We start from the raw sequence: 15,198 nt of genomic DNA, 5'->3' as shown, positions 1-15,198 counted from the left end.
AATTTGAAATAGTTTTGGCCAGTTTTCACATGATATTTGAAAAAGGGCTTTTGTGTGTACATATACAGATGCATAAAGAAAGTGATGTAATTGCTTAAGTATTTGTGTAGTACATATTTCTGATAGGTAAAGGAAGTTTTTACACTAAATTTGGTAATAAATCTGTGTACTTGAAAGCCAGCATGTTTTATAGTTGCCAGCACATGAAAATCAACATTTCTTCAGGAAAACAGTGAAAGTACAAATGCAATACAGAATTAAAAGCTTTCAAATACAGTTCACAAACTAAAATTAGTAGTTTCAAATGGCAGTCATTCTAAATCAGTGTGCTCTGGATGATATAAATTGAATTAACCAAATGTGAAGTTCTTCAAGGTTTTACACAGTTGTTGCTGTCTTGTCATACTGTTGTGCATCGAAATAGAAATCAACTCCATGTCTTGACTTCTTGCTTTGCACTTCCCCACCTGATTTCTCTTCCCAAAATAGCAATAATAAGGTGAAATAATCTCTCTGGGGAAAGCTGAAGACTCTAGTCCATATTATATTGCAGAGTGGTGGAGAAGCAGCTATGTCTGCTAACAACTAAAACCCAACCGGGTTTTTTTCTCTGGCCCTGAAGCCAGCTGGCACCGAATGAAAGTTTCTGACCTTCCAAACCAGAACGGAGGGTCCCAGGTCTGTGCTGACATCTGAAACGGGCCTGGGAGCAGCCCGGAGGAGTGCTGGGTGGCCTGGGTCGGTGCTGCTCTCTAATGGGGAGATGGTGGAGTCCTTCAGCACCGCTTCCCCTAGGAGCGCGGACTTGGCCTCAGCGGCCTAGGGCATGATAACTTGCTGAGAGGGGAGCCACGAATGCTGCTGCTGCTGCCTAAAGTCACTGTCTTCTGTGTCTCTTGGTCACCTTTTCAGATGCCAGTTGATACAGCTGCAGAATAATTTATCTCCCCCACAAAAAAAAAGTTGAATTAATTCCTTTAAACGCCTTGTAAAATAGTAAGATAGTTGCTGTCTCGGGGGCAGGTTATACAGAGGAGATCTGGAGGAATTTGTTACCTTAGACCTTCTTACGCTCCAAACTAGTGCTTCAGTTTCTCCATAGAGAGAGAATAAAGAAAAAAAGGCTAGAATACTGAACATCCTTTTCAGTGCAGAATCCAGTGAGAAACAGATAACTGATAAGTGTTTTAATAGGTACAAAAGTTTATTACAAGCTAATTGTGTTAGCTGGAGCATGTAAAAAAAAATACTGAATGTCCAAGATTTTAGGACAGAGATACAGCCAGTCCGATAAAAATGAATCTCACCTGATCCAATCAAGTAAAAACTGTGTAGGAGGTTCCAATTCAGTTGAATTTGTAGAGGTGCTTTTAATATTGCTACACTTCTATAAGAGAAGTTGACAATTTCTTTAACTGTTTGAAAAATTGATTTTTTTGGCACTCAATTGTATTCAAACCTGCCTCTTACATTATTGGTGGAACAATTTAATCTTCTAAATCTTTTGCTGAGTTTATTTTAGTGAAATTTCACAAACTTCTTCCAAGGTATTATGTATTTAGGTGAAAAAGTGATACCAGAATTACTGAAATACATTTTTATTATCGCTAGTGTGATTTAACAGCTGGAAACAAAGGGAGCGGTACCGTGAGGCTGTGCAGTGCTTTGAAGGCTAGTGGTTATCTTGAACCACAATTGTTAAAACTTTGTTTTAAAGATGTAAACAAGTTTATTTTGACAATTGCAAAATTTGGATTCTGGATGGAAAGATGAATTGAGGGGAGGAAGAAGCAGTTACTTACTTTTTTCTTACTTAGGATGAAAATTGTATGAGAAATTACTTTTTCATACTTTGTGTATGAAATATGTAGAAATATGTATATATGAGTACTCGGAGAGCTAGGAGTCGCAGGGCCAGCTTAAATGTCGGATTAAATGCGCATTAGCCACTTTTTTACTCTCAACTGGTGTAAGAAAGTTGACTTTCTAGGTACAGACCAAAATGTTTTAAAAAAATGAAAACAAACAAAAAAAACACCCCCAAAAAACCCAAAGCCAAAAGGACACTTCACCTACTAAAAGTTTGAATATCATAAAGATATTGTGGAAAAGGAAAAAAACCAAATACTTAATTTGGCAAGAAAAGATTGTGAAAGTAGAAAAGTAGGTTTTGCCCAATACTCCCCTCCCCGTTCCCAAAGTTGATCTGGTCTTGTTTAAAGCCCCCAAAAATGCTTTTGTAACTGAATTTTTCTGAGCCATACACATGTTGTTTTTGTACTAGCTTGAATGTAAGCAGCCTCAAACCAAAGGTGATCTACAGTTTTTCAGATTAAAAATAAAATTTGACAGAAGTATGTAAAATATGAGCTTGCATTCATCTCTGCATGACCCAACACCCCACAATGTTATGTACAACTTTTTTTGTCGTGCATTTTTGTAGTGTGATGCTCTTCCTTGCAGTCATGCAATTACTTACATGAATGTGTAAGCACTAAGCACAAGATCCCTTTGCAAGCAGGATCCACTCTAATTGCTCTTCTTGTGTCTGCCGAAAGCCGGCTCTGTCTGTGGGGCTGCATGCGTCCTGCTCTGTAAGAACGGCTGGGGTTATGTTCCACCCGAGTGGCACCGGCTGCTTTGAGCTAGTTTCCTCTGAAGCAGACAGGCTGTATTCCATCTCTTCTGTATTGCACTTGGCTGCGAACGTCGACTAGGTCTTGTGTGCTGCTCCTGTGACCTCAGGGAATGAATTTTTCTCTGTTTCTTTTAAGTTTGGATTGTTTGAAACAGCCTACGTGGGTGATGCTTTTATAGCATGAAATCAAGGATTGTGTGTTGAATGGCGTGAGGATATATTCAATGCGAGGGGAAAGCCTGTTGAGAGGCTGTTAACAGACTGGGAAGGGCAGAGGAAGTCGCGCTTGGGGCAGTCTTACCAGTACTGGCATTGGGAACGGTTCCTGGAGTGAAGTGTTCCCAAAACTGCCCAGGCTTTGTCTTCAGAAAAGCTGTTTGGAGCAGCGTAGGTGGCCGCTCTCTGGTCCTCCTTGTGTAGCAGGTTGGGTGTACACAGGAGGTACAAATGACCGGAAGGAACTGGTATGCCATTATAGACATACCTACCTGCCAGACTGCTGTGCCTCATCGAATTCTTGCAAAGCTGGTCCTGGAGCTTTGCTTAAAGCAGGTTGTGGAGCTCCCGTGCCATCAGGTCCTAGGGCTGCTGCTGCTTGCTCAGTGAGGATATACAACACCAAAAAATGTTTCTCGTGATTTTAAGGGACAGTGTGGTAAATGTGCAGTTATGCAGTGATATCTTTTTTTCTTTCTCAGATTTGAAGGCGTATATTATTGAGAGATTATAATGAGCCTGTACAATGCATAAAATGCATGTGGACACCGTCTTGTACCTGTGCAGTTCTCCAGTGCAATCGTTAACGATGTGTTTTACCATTGGGTGACTTTCCTTTGTCTCACTTAACAGCCTTGCATGACACTTGTATAGAAAAATACACATCTTTTCCCTAAGAAACAGGCAAGGATATAATTTAAGTAATGTCTTTTATATTTTGACTTACTTTAAATTGCATTTATTGTCAGATGAGTTCTTGTCTTACAAACTTGTCATATCTCTCCTTGAACGTCATTTTGTAGTTAATTTCTGTGCGAAAATACAGAGAAAGCATACTAGGCTTCTGAAATCTTACAGTAATATTTTCAGATATTACTCTAAAGGATGAACCATTTCCTCCAGCTTAAAATATTAAGCCAGCATTGCTTCAGCTTGCTTTGCAAGGCTTAACTATATCTGCAGTTATGTAAGTTTCAGTTATGTGATATTTCATGGGCATCTATTTAAACATACAACTATTATTTTTAGTTGAAATATAGACTATATAAAGACTTAAAAGATGTGGGATCAAGGTGGACAACCTTGGCAGCAATGGCCTTTGAACCAACAGCAGTGGATGCAGTCATTTCAGCACCAGCAAGATCCAAGTAAGTATATAGAAAGCTTTGTGGATTAATTTATTTTTAATCTGTTGTCATTTGAATTTTTGAATCTTTGTTACAGAGCATGTCTGATAGTTGCTTTTTTGTAGCTGCTCTCAAGATAATACATTTATGATGCTTTTCTGAACAACTAGAAAAAATAGAAAACATACATCAATTCCAAATGTTTTGACATAGTTAATATTTAATATGCAAAATACAGGCAAGCAACCTGAGTTATCAACATTTTACCAGTCATACAGATCAATATTTAGACCTCATGTACTTTTACAGAATCTGTATCCAGATTAGCTAAGCTGAACCATTTATTTGAGAAAATCTACTTTTTATTCAGTGCCTGTGTGGCAGAAGTGTACTAATGCAGATATATACACAGACAAGCTCTCACTGGAAGATTAGTATGATACTTGTTTTAGGTTACAGCAGTAATGATCATGATCTCTTGTTTGGATTTTTTTCCCCACCAAATAAAAAACCATTTTAAACAATAGAGCATAATATACTTAAATTGAGAGTGTGTTGACAAGAATTCAAAGTATCAAGAGAAATACAGAAATGGATAAAGAGAGTGGAGGCATGTATTTAATACTTGGGCAGAGTGATCAGGCACACTGGTTTTACATTGCTTTCTGTCACTTCAATTTCTGTAACTTCACTAGAGAGATTTCCTGACTTAATAATGAGCAGAAGACATACTAGCGTCCTCATCTGAGAGTGCAGTTTATTTACTTACTGGTAGGAATGTTAGTGAAGAAAAAAATGGGGGAGGAGAACTGTAACATAAAATAGCGTTACAGGAATCAGGGGTTATACAAAGAGTATACATTGCAAAATGTAGTTTTCTAGCTATGTATCTTTCTTACATTTGAATCTTCATGAATTTAGAATTTAAGGCTATATATATTTATTTCTGATATCAGAATTAGTTCACTTATGAAAAGAGTGTATTACTACCATCCATTCAGTGCTCATACAAACCTGAAATAATCTGCCTTATAGCATTTTGAACATGTGCAGAGAAACCCTGCTTCAGCAAGTATGTACACTTTGACATTTGCTTTCAGTTTGTTTTAGTGTACACTGTGAATAAGTTTTGATGGTGCTCATGGTACTTGCTGAAGGTAAATGTTGCCCATTTCTCTTGAGCAGTGAGACATGTAATTGAGAAACAGTGTTAAACTTGAGACATGCGACTACTAACCTTTTAAATTTCCTGGTTTTTTTAGGCCAGATTGACTGGGCTGCATTAGCTCAAGCATGGATTGCTCAGCGAGAAGCCTCAGGGCAACAGAGTGTAGTGGAACAACAAGGAATGATGCCAAACGGACAGGATATTTCAGGAATAGAGTCTGGTCCAAACAACCATAATAATTTTCAGGGGGATCCCAATTTCAACAGAATGTGGCAGCCAGGTTTGTTTTCCTTCCCAATAATTCCTTTTTTTCATGTAATGAAATTTTATTTTTGTCAGACATTTTTTGGTGTGAATATGCCCTGTCCCTCAGGTTTCAAGATGCAAAACTACCAGCAGCATCAACTAACTAACTATCACAGCTGCTACTTTTCAGTCAGGTGTTCCACAGAATGGGTAACAGTACAGACGCAAAGGTCTGATAACACAACTCAGTAATCTCTATATAAAATAAATAAATTGGTTTTATAATATACATATGCAAAAGATTTGTTCTGTCCCTGAATGTTGTAGAAAGATAAAGTGTGAATTGCAGTTATAGATTTATTTCGGATCTTATTCTTACATCTTGGGTGTTTTGTTGCTTATCCCACTGCACTAGGAACAGTAGCACTGAAGGAAATAGGATGCCTCAGAATTAAAGAGCATCTGTTGCCCTATCCTGTAGTGTAATACCTGCTTCTGGCATGATCTTGACATGTAGAATGAGTTCACAATATAACTGGCAGATGCTGGGTTTAGGTGTCTTAAAATCTTGAAAAAGGAGATGATTCTGTGTGTAAAATAACGTTTTTATTACATGTTTCATTTACTTAGTATTTGCCCTTTTTGACTTATGTATCTGATTGTCATCTGCATAATTTTTCAGTTATTGTAAGTTAAAGTTGGTTGAATGCTTCTGTTAGTGTCGATTATTTTCAGTTCTTTACAACTTCCTCAAAACTTCAGTTTTGGCCAAAAATTCATTTTCTTTTTAAAACTTCATAAAATAACACTGGCAATAAGCATGGGGTAAAGATTGGGTATTTTCTGCTAAGAATTTTTCTGAAGTTGTTTTCTGAAAGGTTTGTTATGTCACCACACTATAATGCAATTTGAAATGTGTGAGCAAGGTAGTTAGTAAGCCTGCGTGCATGCCTTCTGTTGTCTTGGTGAAAACTGCACTTCATGCTTGATTCTGTTAATGATTGAAAGAATAACACCTCCAATTTTCACTGTGACTCTTCAAATTTGTTTAAGTGCAGTGTTTAATAAAAGTAGGCTTAAAATGGCATTGGCGGTTCTTACGTGCGCATAACAAAAGAGAGGTAGCCATCAGGTTTTACTTAAGTTTCACTTACCTGCCCTGGGCTGTAAGTTATTGTAGCCACGTGTAAGAATTTTAACTTTACTATGTGGCAGTACATAGAGTGTATTCTAGCTGTATTTCTGTATAGTAAGTAGAGGTTTTCACAGAAATAATGTGTCATTATTGGACAACTTTGTTTCTCATATGATCCTGTGGTGGTGAGTTCTTCCTCCTATGCTTTTTCATCTGCGAGGTGAAAGAGAATAATATCTTAAGTGGTAGTTTTTGCAAATAGTCACAGAATGGTAAAAGTAAGGAAGATATTTAGCTGATAATTATAAATGTTTGGCGCCTAAGCTCACCCAGAAAATGCAGAACAGGAAAATATCTTAGGTCTAGGAGTGAGAATAATGTAACACCTTTTGTTAATGGGAAACAATGTGCCAATGCATTTTGTTATCATTGGGTATATCATTCAAAGAGTATGTTTTCCGAGTTTTTTGGGATACTGATAAAGACCGTGCTGATGCAGATATGACCCAGCTTCCCTTAATTTAGGCAATGTCATTCCTAATGTGTAAAAGTAGTCACAGCAGACAAACTAAATCATAGCAGGCATGGCTAGCCAAAGTTCCCTTCACATATTTACTCTGTTTCTACAAAACTTCATCTTTCTCCATATCCTTCCAAGTTTCTTTCTGGATCCAAAAGTCCTTTATGCGCCACTAAGAAAAAAGCAAAAAATGGCAGTCTGAAAACCAACTGTGTAACCAGCTAGCAGACAATTCATTTTGAAGGGATTCATGTTCTACAAGTGCAAACAGCATCTGTTGTATGCGACTTGCAAGCTTTCAAGTCAGCTGACTTGAAGTAAAATAGGCATTTAAATAGCGTCACATGTTAACACATGCATTTATGAACAATAACTCTTGTAAGCTGTACTTAAAGGATAAAGGATTCTGTCCCTTAGAATACTTTAGGAGAATTGACTCTGGAAAAAGATTTGATTAACCTGAGAGGCTAGGTATTAATTCTGTTACTGGTGAAAGTTACAAGGTAGTTCTGTCACAGTCTTTAAATATCTGTATAGTGGACATAATTTTTAGACTGATTTCCTAAGAAGACAAAGCTTATGGCCACATGAACTATTAATTCATTCCTTAAATCCTTTTCACTGTGTTAGCCAATTGTAACATATTTGAGGGCTTACGACTGTCGCTTATGCTGGGACCTCTGCTAGATATTGGAGAATCCAGGGAATCATCCATTATCAAGGCACAAGACTGGAAAGCAGGTTTCAATGGTTCTGCTCCTCACAAAACCATTTGCTTTCCATAATAGGTCTGTTAAGTCTATTATGCAAAGGAATAAAGTAGCTCATTACTTTGAAAGTTGGAACAACATAGAAATAGAGAAGTAGAAGCAGTTCTTTAACAGTTTAGACAATTTGTAAGTGCTGCGGTGGACTCAGTATCACTGGAAATTTATAAAACCAAATTTACAGCGTCTCTGTGTCCATCCAGTTCTGCCCCCGCCATGTTTTAGTTCAGCTACAGCTATTTATATTTCCTTCATTTAGCTGATGAAATTATTGAGACAGTATAATACAGTCTGTAGATTGATGATTCTTCATAACTTTATCATCTGTGTTGCTTTGAGGAACCTTGTGATAAATACAAGAACATTGAGTGATTGGTGACTCATATAAATTGCACTAACTTGGTACTGAATTGTATTCTAAATCCTAAACAGAATGGGGAATGCCTCACCAACCCCCTCACCCACCTCCAGATCAGCAGTGGATGGCTCCAACCCCAGGTCAAATGGAAATTGTTCCTCCATCCGAAGACAGCAACAGTCAGGACAGTGGGGAATTTGCTCCTGACAACAGGCATATATTTAACCAGAACAATCACAACTTTGGGGGACCTCCCGATAACTTTGCAATGGGGCCAGTGAACCAGTTTGACTATCAGGTGAAACATATTTGTTGCTTTAATATTGTAGACGCGCAGAGTCCCTTCCGTGGATGTGTTCCTCTAATATCATCTAGCGGCGACTTTCATTCTTCAGTTCTACAAACATCTGCAGAATCTGTTATCTGCTGAGATACATTTTTACCAAATACTTTACAGAAGAGACTTTAGAGTTTTCAGTTCTGTTCTGAGGCCAGATTTTTTTTTTCTATACTAGGAATGAGAAATGGCTGTTGTCTGCAATATTAAAATGAATCACTGTGTTCCAGTATATAAATTAACATTATGTAGTTTTGTGGGTTAAAAAAAAAAAAAAGAAGAGGCAAAAAAAAAAAGTTCAGAAATATATACTTAAATAAACTAGATAATGTACCATAGGGAACAGTCCTGTATTTGCAGGGAGATAGACTGGATGATCCGTTGATCTTTCCCGTATCTATCTACTGTGATTCTTTGAATAAACAATGGTATTTCTAAAAAATCCACCTCCAATTTTTTCTTCATTCTGGCATATAAGTTGCATAGCGTAATAAATCTGTAGGTGGTTTTAGCACTAGTAATAGCAGAGGGCATTGCACAAATCTTTAAACATAAAGAAGTTTTGGATCTTTCCCCCGTTTTCAGTATTTTTCTTCCAAAACTCTTGATATAAATGACAAACTGTACCTGTTAGAACACCTACCTCCTGTTCATAAACAAACCCAAGGGAAGATGGGCAGAAATGTGGTTCTATCTTCTGGCCTACTTTTCTCTATTATTAAATTCTCTTGTTCAGCAATATTGTTAGGAAATGAACCAATATTTTCAAATACACTGGTTTATTATAATTTCCTTTGTTTACTATTGTGGGACCAACTCGTAAAGTTAGTTTCTGTAAGTACTACAGAAAATTTGTTTTGCAGTGAATAACAGAGGGATGCTTGGCCTGAAATTTTAGTGGAAGAGTGCTTCTACCACCAGTGACTTAAATAGAGAGTCAATAGAATATAATAATAAAATATTTGATGCTATAACTTTCTTCCTAAACACTCTCCTCTTAAATAGTTTCATTAGGCATTTCTGGGCAGCAAATATTAAAGCAAAAAAACCCTCATGTGTGCCGCAAGACTTCTGACTTTTGGATTTTATACAGCTTGCTCAGAACCCAGGGTCTGTACTAAACTTGCATATTTATGCATTTAATATTTTAATCAGCCATGCTAATAACATCCATGAATCATTACTGGAAAGTGCACAGTGCAAAATTCTTTTGTAATAAAAGCTTAAACTTTTTTTGTCCTCATGTTGTAGTTAGAAGAAAAGACTGCTTTTAAACCTTAATTTTGTATACTTTTCATTTAACTGCATGCTCTGATGATAAGCTGGCAAGGAACTGCTGGAGATAGATGCTGATTATAGGGTTTAATGTTTAGCACAATATGAAAGGAGATTGGTTGAAGTCCTTTCAGCTTCGTTAAATTAAGTTTAATTAATTAAGGTTAAATCTAAGCTTACTTGTTAAATTTTTAAGGAAAACTTGTTTCTTGGGGACCACAGAAAAAGAGATTGAGAGATCTCAGTAGCCTAGAATCGTGGATTCCTACTTGCATGGATTTCTGTAGACCGACTTGCGCACATGCTGGTATTTAGTGTTACATGTGAAGAAAAATAAACTGCATTACTCTTTCAGCATGGGGCTGCTTTTGGTCCACCTCAAGGTGGATTTCATCCACCTTATTGGCAGCCAGGACCACCAGGGCCGCCAGGTCCACCAGCACCTCCTGCACCTCCTCAAAATCGAAGGGAAAGACCCTCATTCAGAGACCGACAGCGTTCACCTATTGCGATGCCTGTGAAGCAGGAGCCTCCACAGATTGGTACATGTTAACCACTCCTTAATGAAAAAAACATAAAAGCTGTGTTTTGAAAAGACTTGCAAAATTTGAAGACTTTTTTTTTTTAGTAAAGTAAAAAAGAAGGGAAAGAAAAAGCTATTGTAAATGTTTTTTCCCCCACAGCCAGATGTGTGGCTTGTTTGGATCTGGGTGGAGGGTTTGCTTCTTTGTTCTTGGCGTTTTTTTTTTCTTTTTTTGGGGGGAAGGTTTTTTTCATCTTACAAAACTGTAAACCTTGCTTATGTAGATGCTGTGAAGCGTAGAACTCTGCCTGCCTGGATTCGTGAAGGCCTGGAAAAGATGGAACGAGAAAAACAGAAAAAATTGGAAAAAGAGAGGATGGAGCAGCAACGTTCACAGATGTCTAAAAAAGAAAAAAAGGAAAGTGAGGAGGCTGAAGAAGGGGATGGCCCACGGTTACCTCAGAAAAGTAAATTTGTAAGTAGAAGGGTTTGCTTTTTGCTCAGGTTTGTATTTCCTAAAAAGTATCAACTTTTTGGTCTCTTCAAAAGAGAGAATCTCTTTGTTTCTGTTGCTTAAAGTAAAGTTAAGCTGCTGCTTTGTTGATATTTACTTGGTGTTTTGAAGTTGTTAATGTCTGATAGGTAAAAGTATATTATTTGATCTAAAGTAGCAAAGAAACAACATTGAAATTGGGCTTTTTTCTTTTCTGTATTTTGGGAACATACATGGTCCTTGACGGTTTGAATTCTAAATCCGTAGCTGAACAAATTCAGATACCTGTATTTGCTAAACTGAGGCCGCTTAGGAAGCCTTGTGTTGCCTTCACTTCAGCAGTTATCTCATTTGTTTGCAGTTCTGAGTACCCGTCTGGCAGTGAACTGACAACTATGTATTTACTTATCTCGTGTGGGCAGAGAGGTACCGGCATGTTTATTAGGAGGGGAGAAAAGAAATAGAGTTTTATGATGACTGTAATACAGATTTCAGTACAAAGTAAATCAAGTTGACTATCATAAATAGAAACTAATGAGATTTACATCTAAGTTTTTCCTGAAATGTATGATGCTGTTGTTGTAGGACAGTGATGAGGAAGATGAAGATGCTGAAAACACAGAAGCTGTAAGCATTGGGAAAATCAGCAGGAGTCCATCCCCGGCTCCTCAAGAGGAGCAAAGTGAACCAGAAATGACAGAAGAAGAAAAGGAGTATCAAATGGTATTAATAATGTAGTTCTCACTAAGTATTTCTGTCTATTTGCTCATATTTTTCAGGCATAGCCTGAAAATTTTTGTCTGCCTGATACTGTCAATAGAGGTATAGTACATATAATACAGTAAAGCAGTGTTATATTTGCATGTCTCTTTATAATGCTGTCTTTCTCATATAGACAAGGGTATAGATTATATAACTCGTATTTAGCACAATACTGAAAGAATGTAATGACTGTAATCTTTACATTGATCATTATTAATTTCTGTGGTTTGGCTTAACTTGTCAAATTCCTGAAAACTTTTAATGATTAAATGGACCCGTCTGAAATCTATGCTTCAACCTCAGTTCCTGTGAAAGGGAATTTAAGAAATGTATTCTTGCAAGGAAGTACTAGAAACCTAAGTCCTAGACCAGCAACAATTTCAGTGTGTCTGCGGAAACTTCATACTTGGAAGTCATAGTTGTATGCTAATTGTACAACTGAAACCTTGTTAATGAAGGCCCTGTATTCTAAAAAGTTTGATGAATGTATTTTTATAAAGCACATGGCCAGACTGAGCAGCTTGGAGAACTAGCTACCAACATTTCAATTTTTGTAGTAAATATGTAATAATAAAATCCTATATAAGTAACCTCTGATGATTTTTGCAGGATTGGGGTCAGTGAGTCAGCATACCAGACAGAAATGTGCTCTTTATTTTTTCAAAGAATAAATAGGATCAGTCTAAGTACATTTCTGATTTACATATTCATTTGTTGTATCATCTTTGACATTAGGAATCAGTGCCCTGGATAGCTGTGTGTAATACATGTGGATACAGTTCACAGTCAAAGTGCAAACAGTTCTGAAAGTTTTGAAATCAGGTCAAATTTAAACAATTTCAGACTTATGTTTTTAAGTCATGTCTGTTGAAAGAAATCATTAAATAAAATGTGCAGGAGAGTACTTTCATAGCCATCAAAAGAAGTGAAGCTCTATGGATATAATTTGAATGCAGCATTTATTCAAGAGGGTTTAGCCTTTAATTGTATATACAATTTTCTTCAGATGATGCTGACAAAAATGCTGCTGACAGAGATTCTCTTAGATGTCACAAATGAAGAAATTTATTACGTGGCCAAAGATGTTCACCGTAAAGCAACTAAAGGTATGCCTTTTTTTTTGTTTTGCCTTTTTTTTTTTTTTTTAGTTTCTTCTGTGAATATTCTATATCTGCATGTCTCTAGAACATTTAACTCCATAGTTATCCCCCAAGAACAATTCCAGTATAATGCATCCAACTTGATAGAGTTCAAATCCAGTAATCATGTACTGTTGTCCTGTGCAGTGTATTGTGAGTTACTTCAGTTATTCCATTTCTTTCATACAATTCATTTGTTTAGTTAAAATGGTACCTGTGTGTCAGTGGCTCTTGAGTTGTAGCTGTTTCTTAATGCTATCATCTTTATCTCAAGTTCTTAGCTGTTCAGAAGTGAAGAGAGATGAACTTTGAGTCCTCAATTAGTAATTCATTTGCTTTCACTATTAACATGTATTGTACTTGCATAACAGATTTTTTTTTAACATAACTGAGTTAATCTAAATACGTAACTACTGAAACTTGAAAATTATGTGCAGATGCTGTAACTTGGAAAGTGATTTATGAGTATATATTTGTTTTTTTCTGTTCACTATTAATTTGCAGTTAAATTCTAAATCTTCGTGGTCAGAAAATCTAGAATTGGTTTTAAATGGATGATGCGTTTTTAATGTTTCTTCTCTCCCTCCAAAGAACAGCAATAGTAGTAGATTTAACAATACCATAGACTCATGACTATGAAATCGTGGCTATTTGTGTTAACATGTTGTTCCTGTTGTTGATGTGATACAAAGCTCCTGCAAAACAGCTGGCACAGTCCAGTGCACTGGCTTCCCTCACTGGACTCGGTAAGTATGTTCCTTATTTTTGAGAGGGCTTAAAGGGGGAGTTTCACTCTTGCCTTGCGTTTCTAGAAATTGCATTTTGAAACTAGATTTTAATTGCCCAGGAGTATGGGTCACTTTCCGATAACGTTATCATTATCAGCACTTTTGTTTGTTCCACAGGTGATCCTACTGATATAAGTGGGATGGTTTTTGGAGTAAAGGACTAGTCAGTGTGAGTTAGCGTATGAGAATCTTGCCCTAATTTTGAAAATACATAAAAACTTTAGATAAATTTATTTTTTAAAGTATGATTGTTTCAGAAGCACACTGCAGTCTTCAGAGAATACTGGTTTATATTTTTCTCCTATTTTGATCCATCCAAACAAGAAGGGAAAGCTGATAGAAGAGTAATGTGAAAGTCTATAAATAAAAATATTATAATCTTTGGAATTATTATTTTATTGAAAAGCTACATGAGCACAGAGGCTCCCATATCATATATTACCAGAAACAACACAGGAAAAAGAGATTGAAATTCCAGCTTGAGACACAACAGCAAAAGATCTTTCCCAACATGCTTTTTATCATCTAAAACATACTACAGCAGTGTCAGTTACCAGTTATGTGTTCATTACGTGGAATTCCGATGAATTAGATTGAATGTTATCATCACAAGTATTCACATGTTTTAAAGCTAACTCAATAAAGATCATAAGAACCTCAGACTGAAAGAAAGTAAAATATCTCCATGTCAGATGTTTAAATTGACTTTATCTTTCTTATCAGTCCAGTAGTTATTAATATCTCTAGGGGAGAAGAAAGTCCATTTCTGTTCCATCTCCGTACCTGTCAAAGTGCAGTGTTTTCTAAATCAATATAGAAAAGTTGATATGGCATTCAGAATTTCTGTAGCCTTGGACTACGGAGGCGGCTGAAGTCATTTCAGAGATGTCTTCTGGGAAAGGTCCCAGGCATTTTCTGTCCGGTTGCTGATACAGAGGCAGGCACTGTTACGATCTCCGCAGGGAGCTTTTTTGCCCTTCCATACAATGGAAAAAGTACCGTGATCAGAGTGATTGCTTGCCGAAAATAGACGAGCTGTTCCAGAAGGAGTAGAACCAGACAGTGAGCATCAATGCAGATATGGGGGCCTTGATCACACCAGTCAAACAACATTGGCACTTACCAGAATAAAGTGACTTCTTCAGAGAAGAGGAAGTGAAGGAAGGGCAATGTTACTCTCCTCTTTGCCCCACAGAAATATTAAGAACAAAGCTTAATCTTTCCTCGTGATAGACTGGACTTTATGCACGCAGGTGGACTGGGTGGTTATGGATCAGGAGACAGTGAAGATGAGAGGAGTGACAGAGGCTCTGAATCATCTGATACTGATGATGAGGAATTACGACACAGAATCAGGCAAAAACAGGAAGCATTTTGGAGAAAAGAGAGAGAACAGCAACTACTACTAGAAAAACAGCTAGAAGGTAAATCATACGATGTCTTCTTACTGTGCTGCTGTATATGGAGTTTACTACTTCGTATATGTAAATTGGTGGGAGAGAAAATGCATTTTAAGCCAAAAAATATGAAGCCAAATTTAGAAATAATATTCTTTAATGAAAAAGTTTTAACAAAAAAGATGTTTGAGCTACTTGATCAAAATGGGGTTTGCTTCGTTTCTTTCTAATAAGAAAAAAATCCATGTAGTGTTTTCTATAAACTATTCTACTTCAGTGTTAAAAGAGCAGACATGGTGCATATATACC

At 36.9% G+C, this 15,198-nt stretch overlaps 1 protein-coding gene across 6 annotated transcripts in view; it reads left to right on the top strand.

Annotated features, from left to right (window-relative positions):
- Positions 1–15,198, top strand: part of PNISR (PNN interacting serine and arginine rich protein) — a 30,492-nt gene that overhangs the window by 9,094 nt on the left and 6,200 nt on the right. For 3 of the 6 annotated variants that reach the window (XM_075145537.1, XM_075145538.1, XM_075145539.1), the window contains 9 exons: positions 3,884–4,002; positions 5,244–5,429; positions 8,250–8,473; positions 10,143–10,329; positions 10,595–10,785; positions 11,389–11,526; positions 12,572–12,671; positions 13,397–13,450; positions 14,746–14,916. In XM_075145537.1, the coding sequence (XP_075001638.1) occupies positions 3,915–4,002; positions 5,244–5,429; positions 8,250–8,473; positions 10,143–10,329; positions 10,595–10,785; positions 11,389–11,526; positions 12,572–12,671; positions 13,397–13,450; positions 14,746–14,916 (1,339 nt within the window). In that variant the 5' untranslated portion in view covers positions 3,884–3,914. Of the gene's footprint in view, positions 1–3,883; positions 4,003–5,243; positions 5,430–8,249; positions 8,474–10,142; positions 10,330–10,594; positions 10,786–11,388; positions 11,527–12,571; positions 12,672–13,295; positions 13,451–13,609; positions 14,917–15,198 lie in introns of those variants that run through there. The other 3 variants (XR_012672961.1, XM_075145541.1, XM_075145540.1) reach the window with 3 other exon arrangements.

Source organism: Calonectris borealis, chromosome 3, assembly GCF_964195595.1.
Source record: "Calonectris borealis chromosome 3, bCalBor7.hap1.2, whole genome shotgun sequence".
In the NCBI taxonomy this organism is placed as follows: Eukaryota; Metazoa; Chordata; class Aves; order Procellariiformes; family Procellariidae; genus Calonectris; species Calonectris borealis.
Note: the sequence above shows the minus strand (reverse complement) of the source record. Positions and strands in the feature narration are given on the sequence as shown.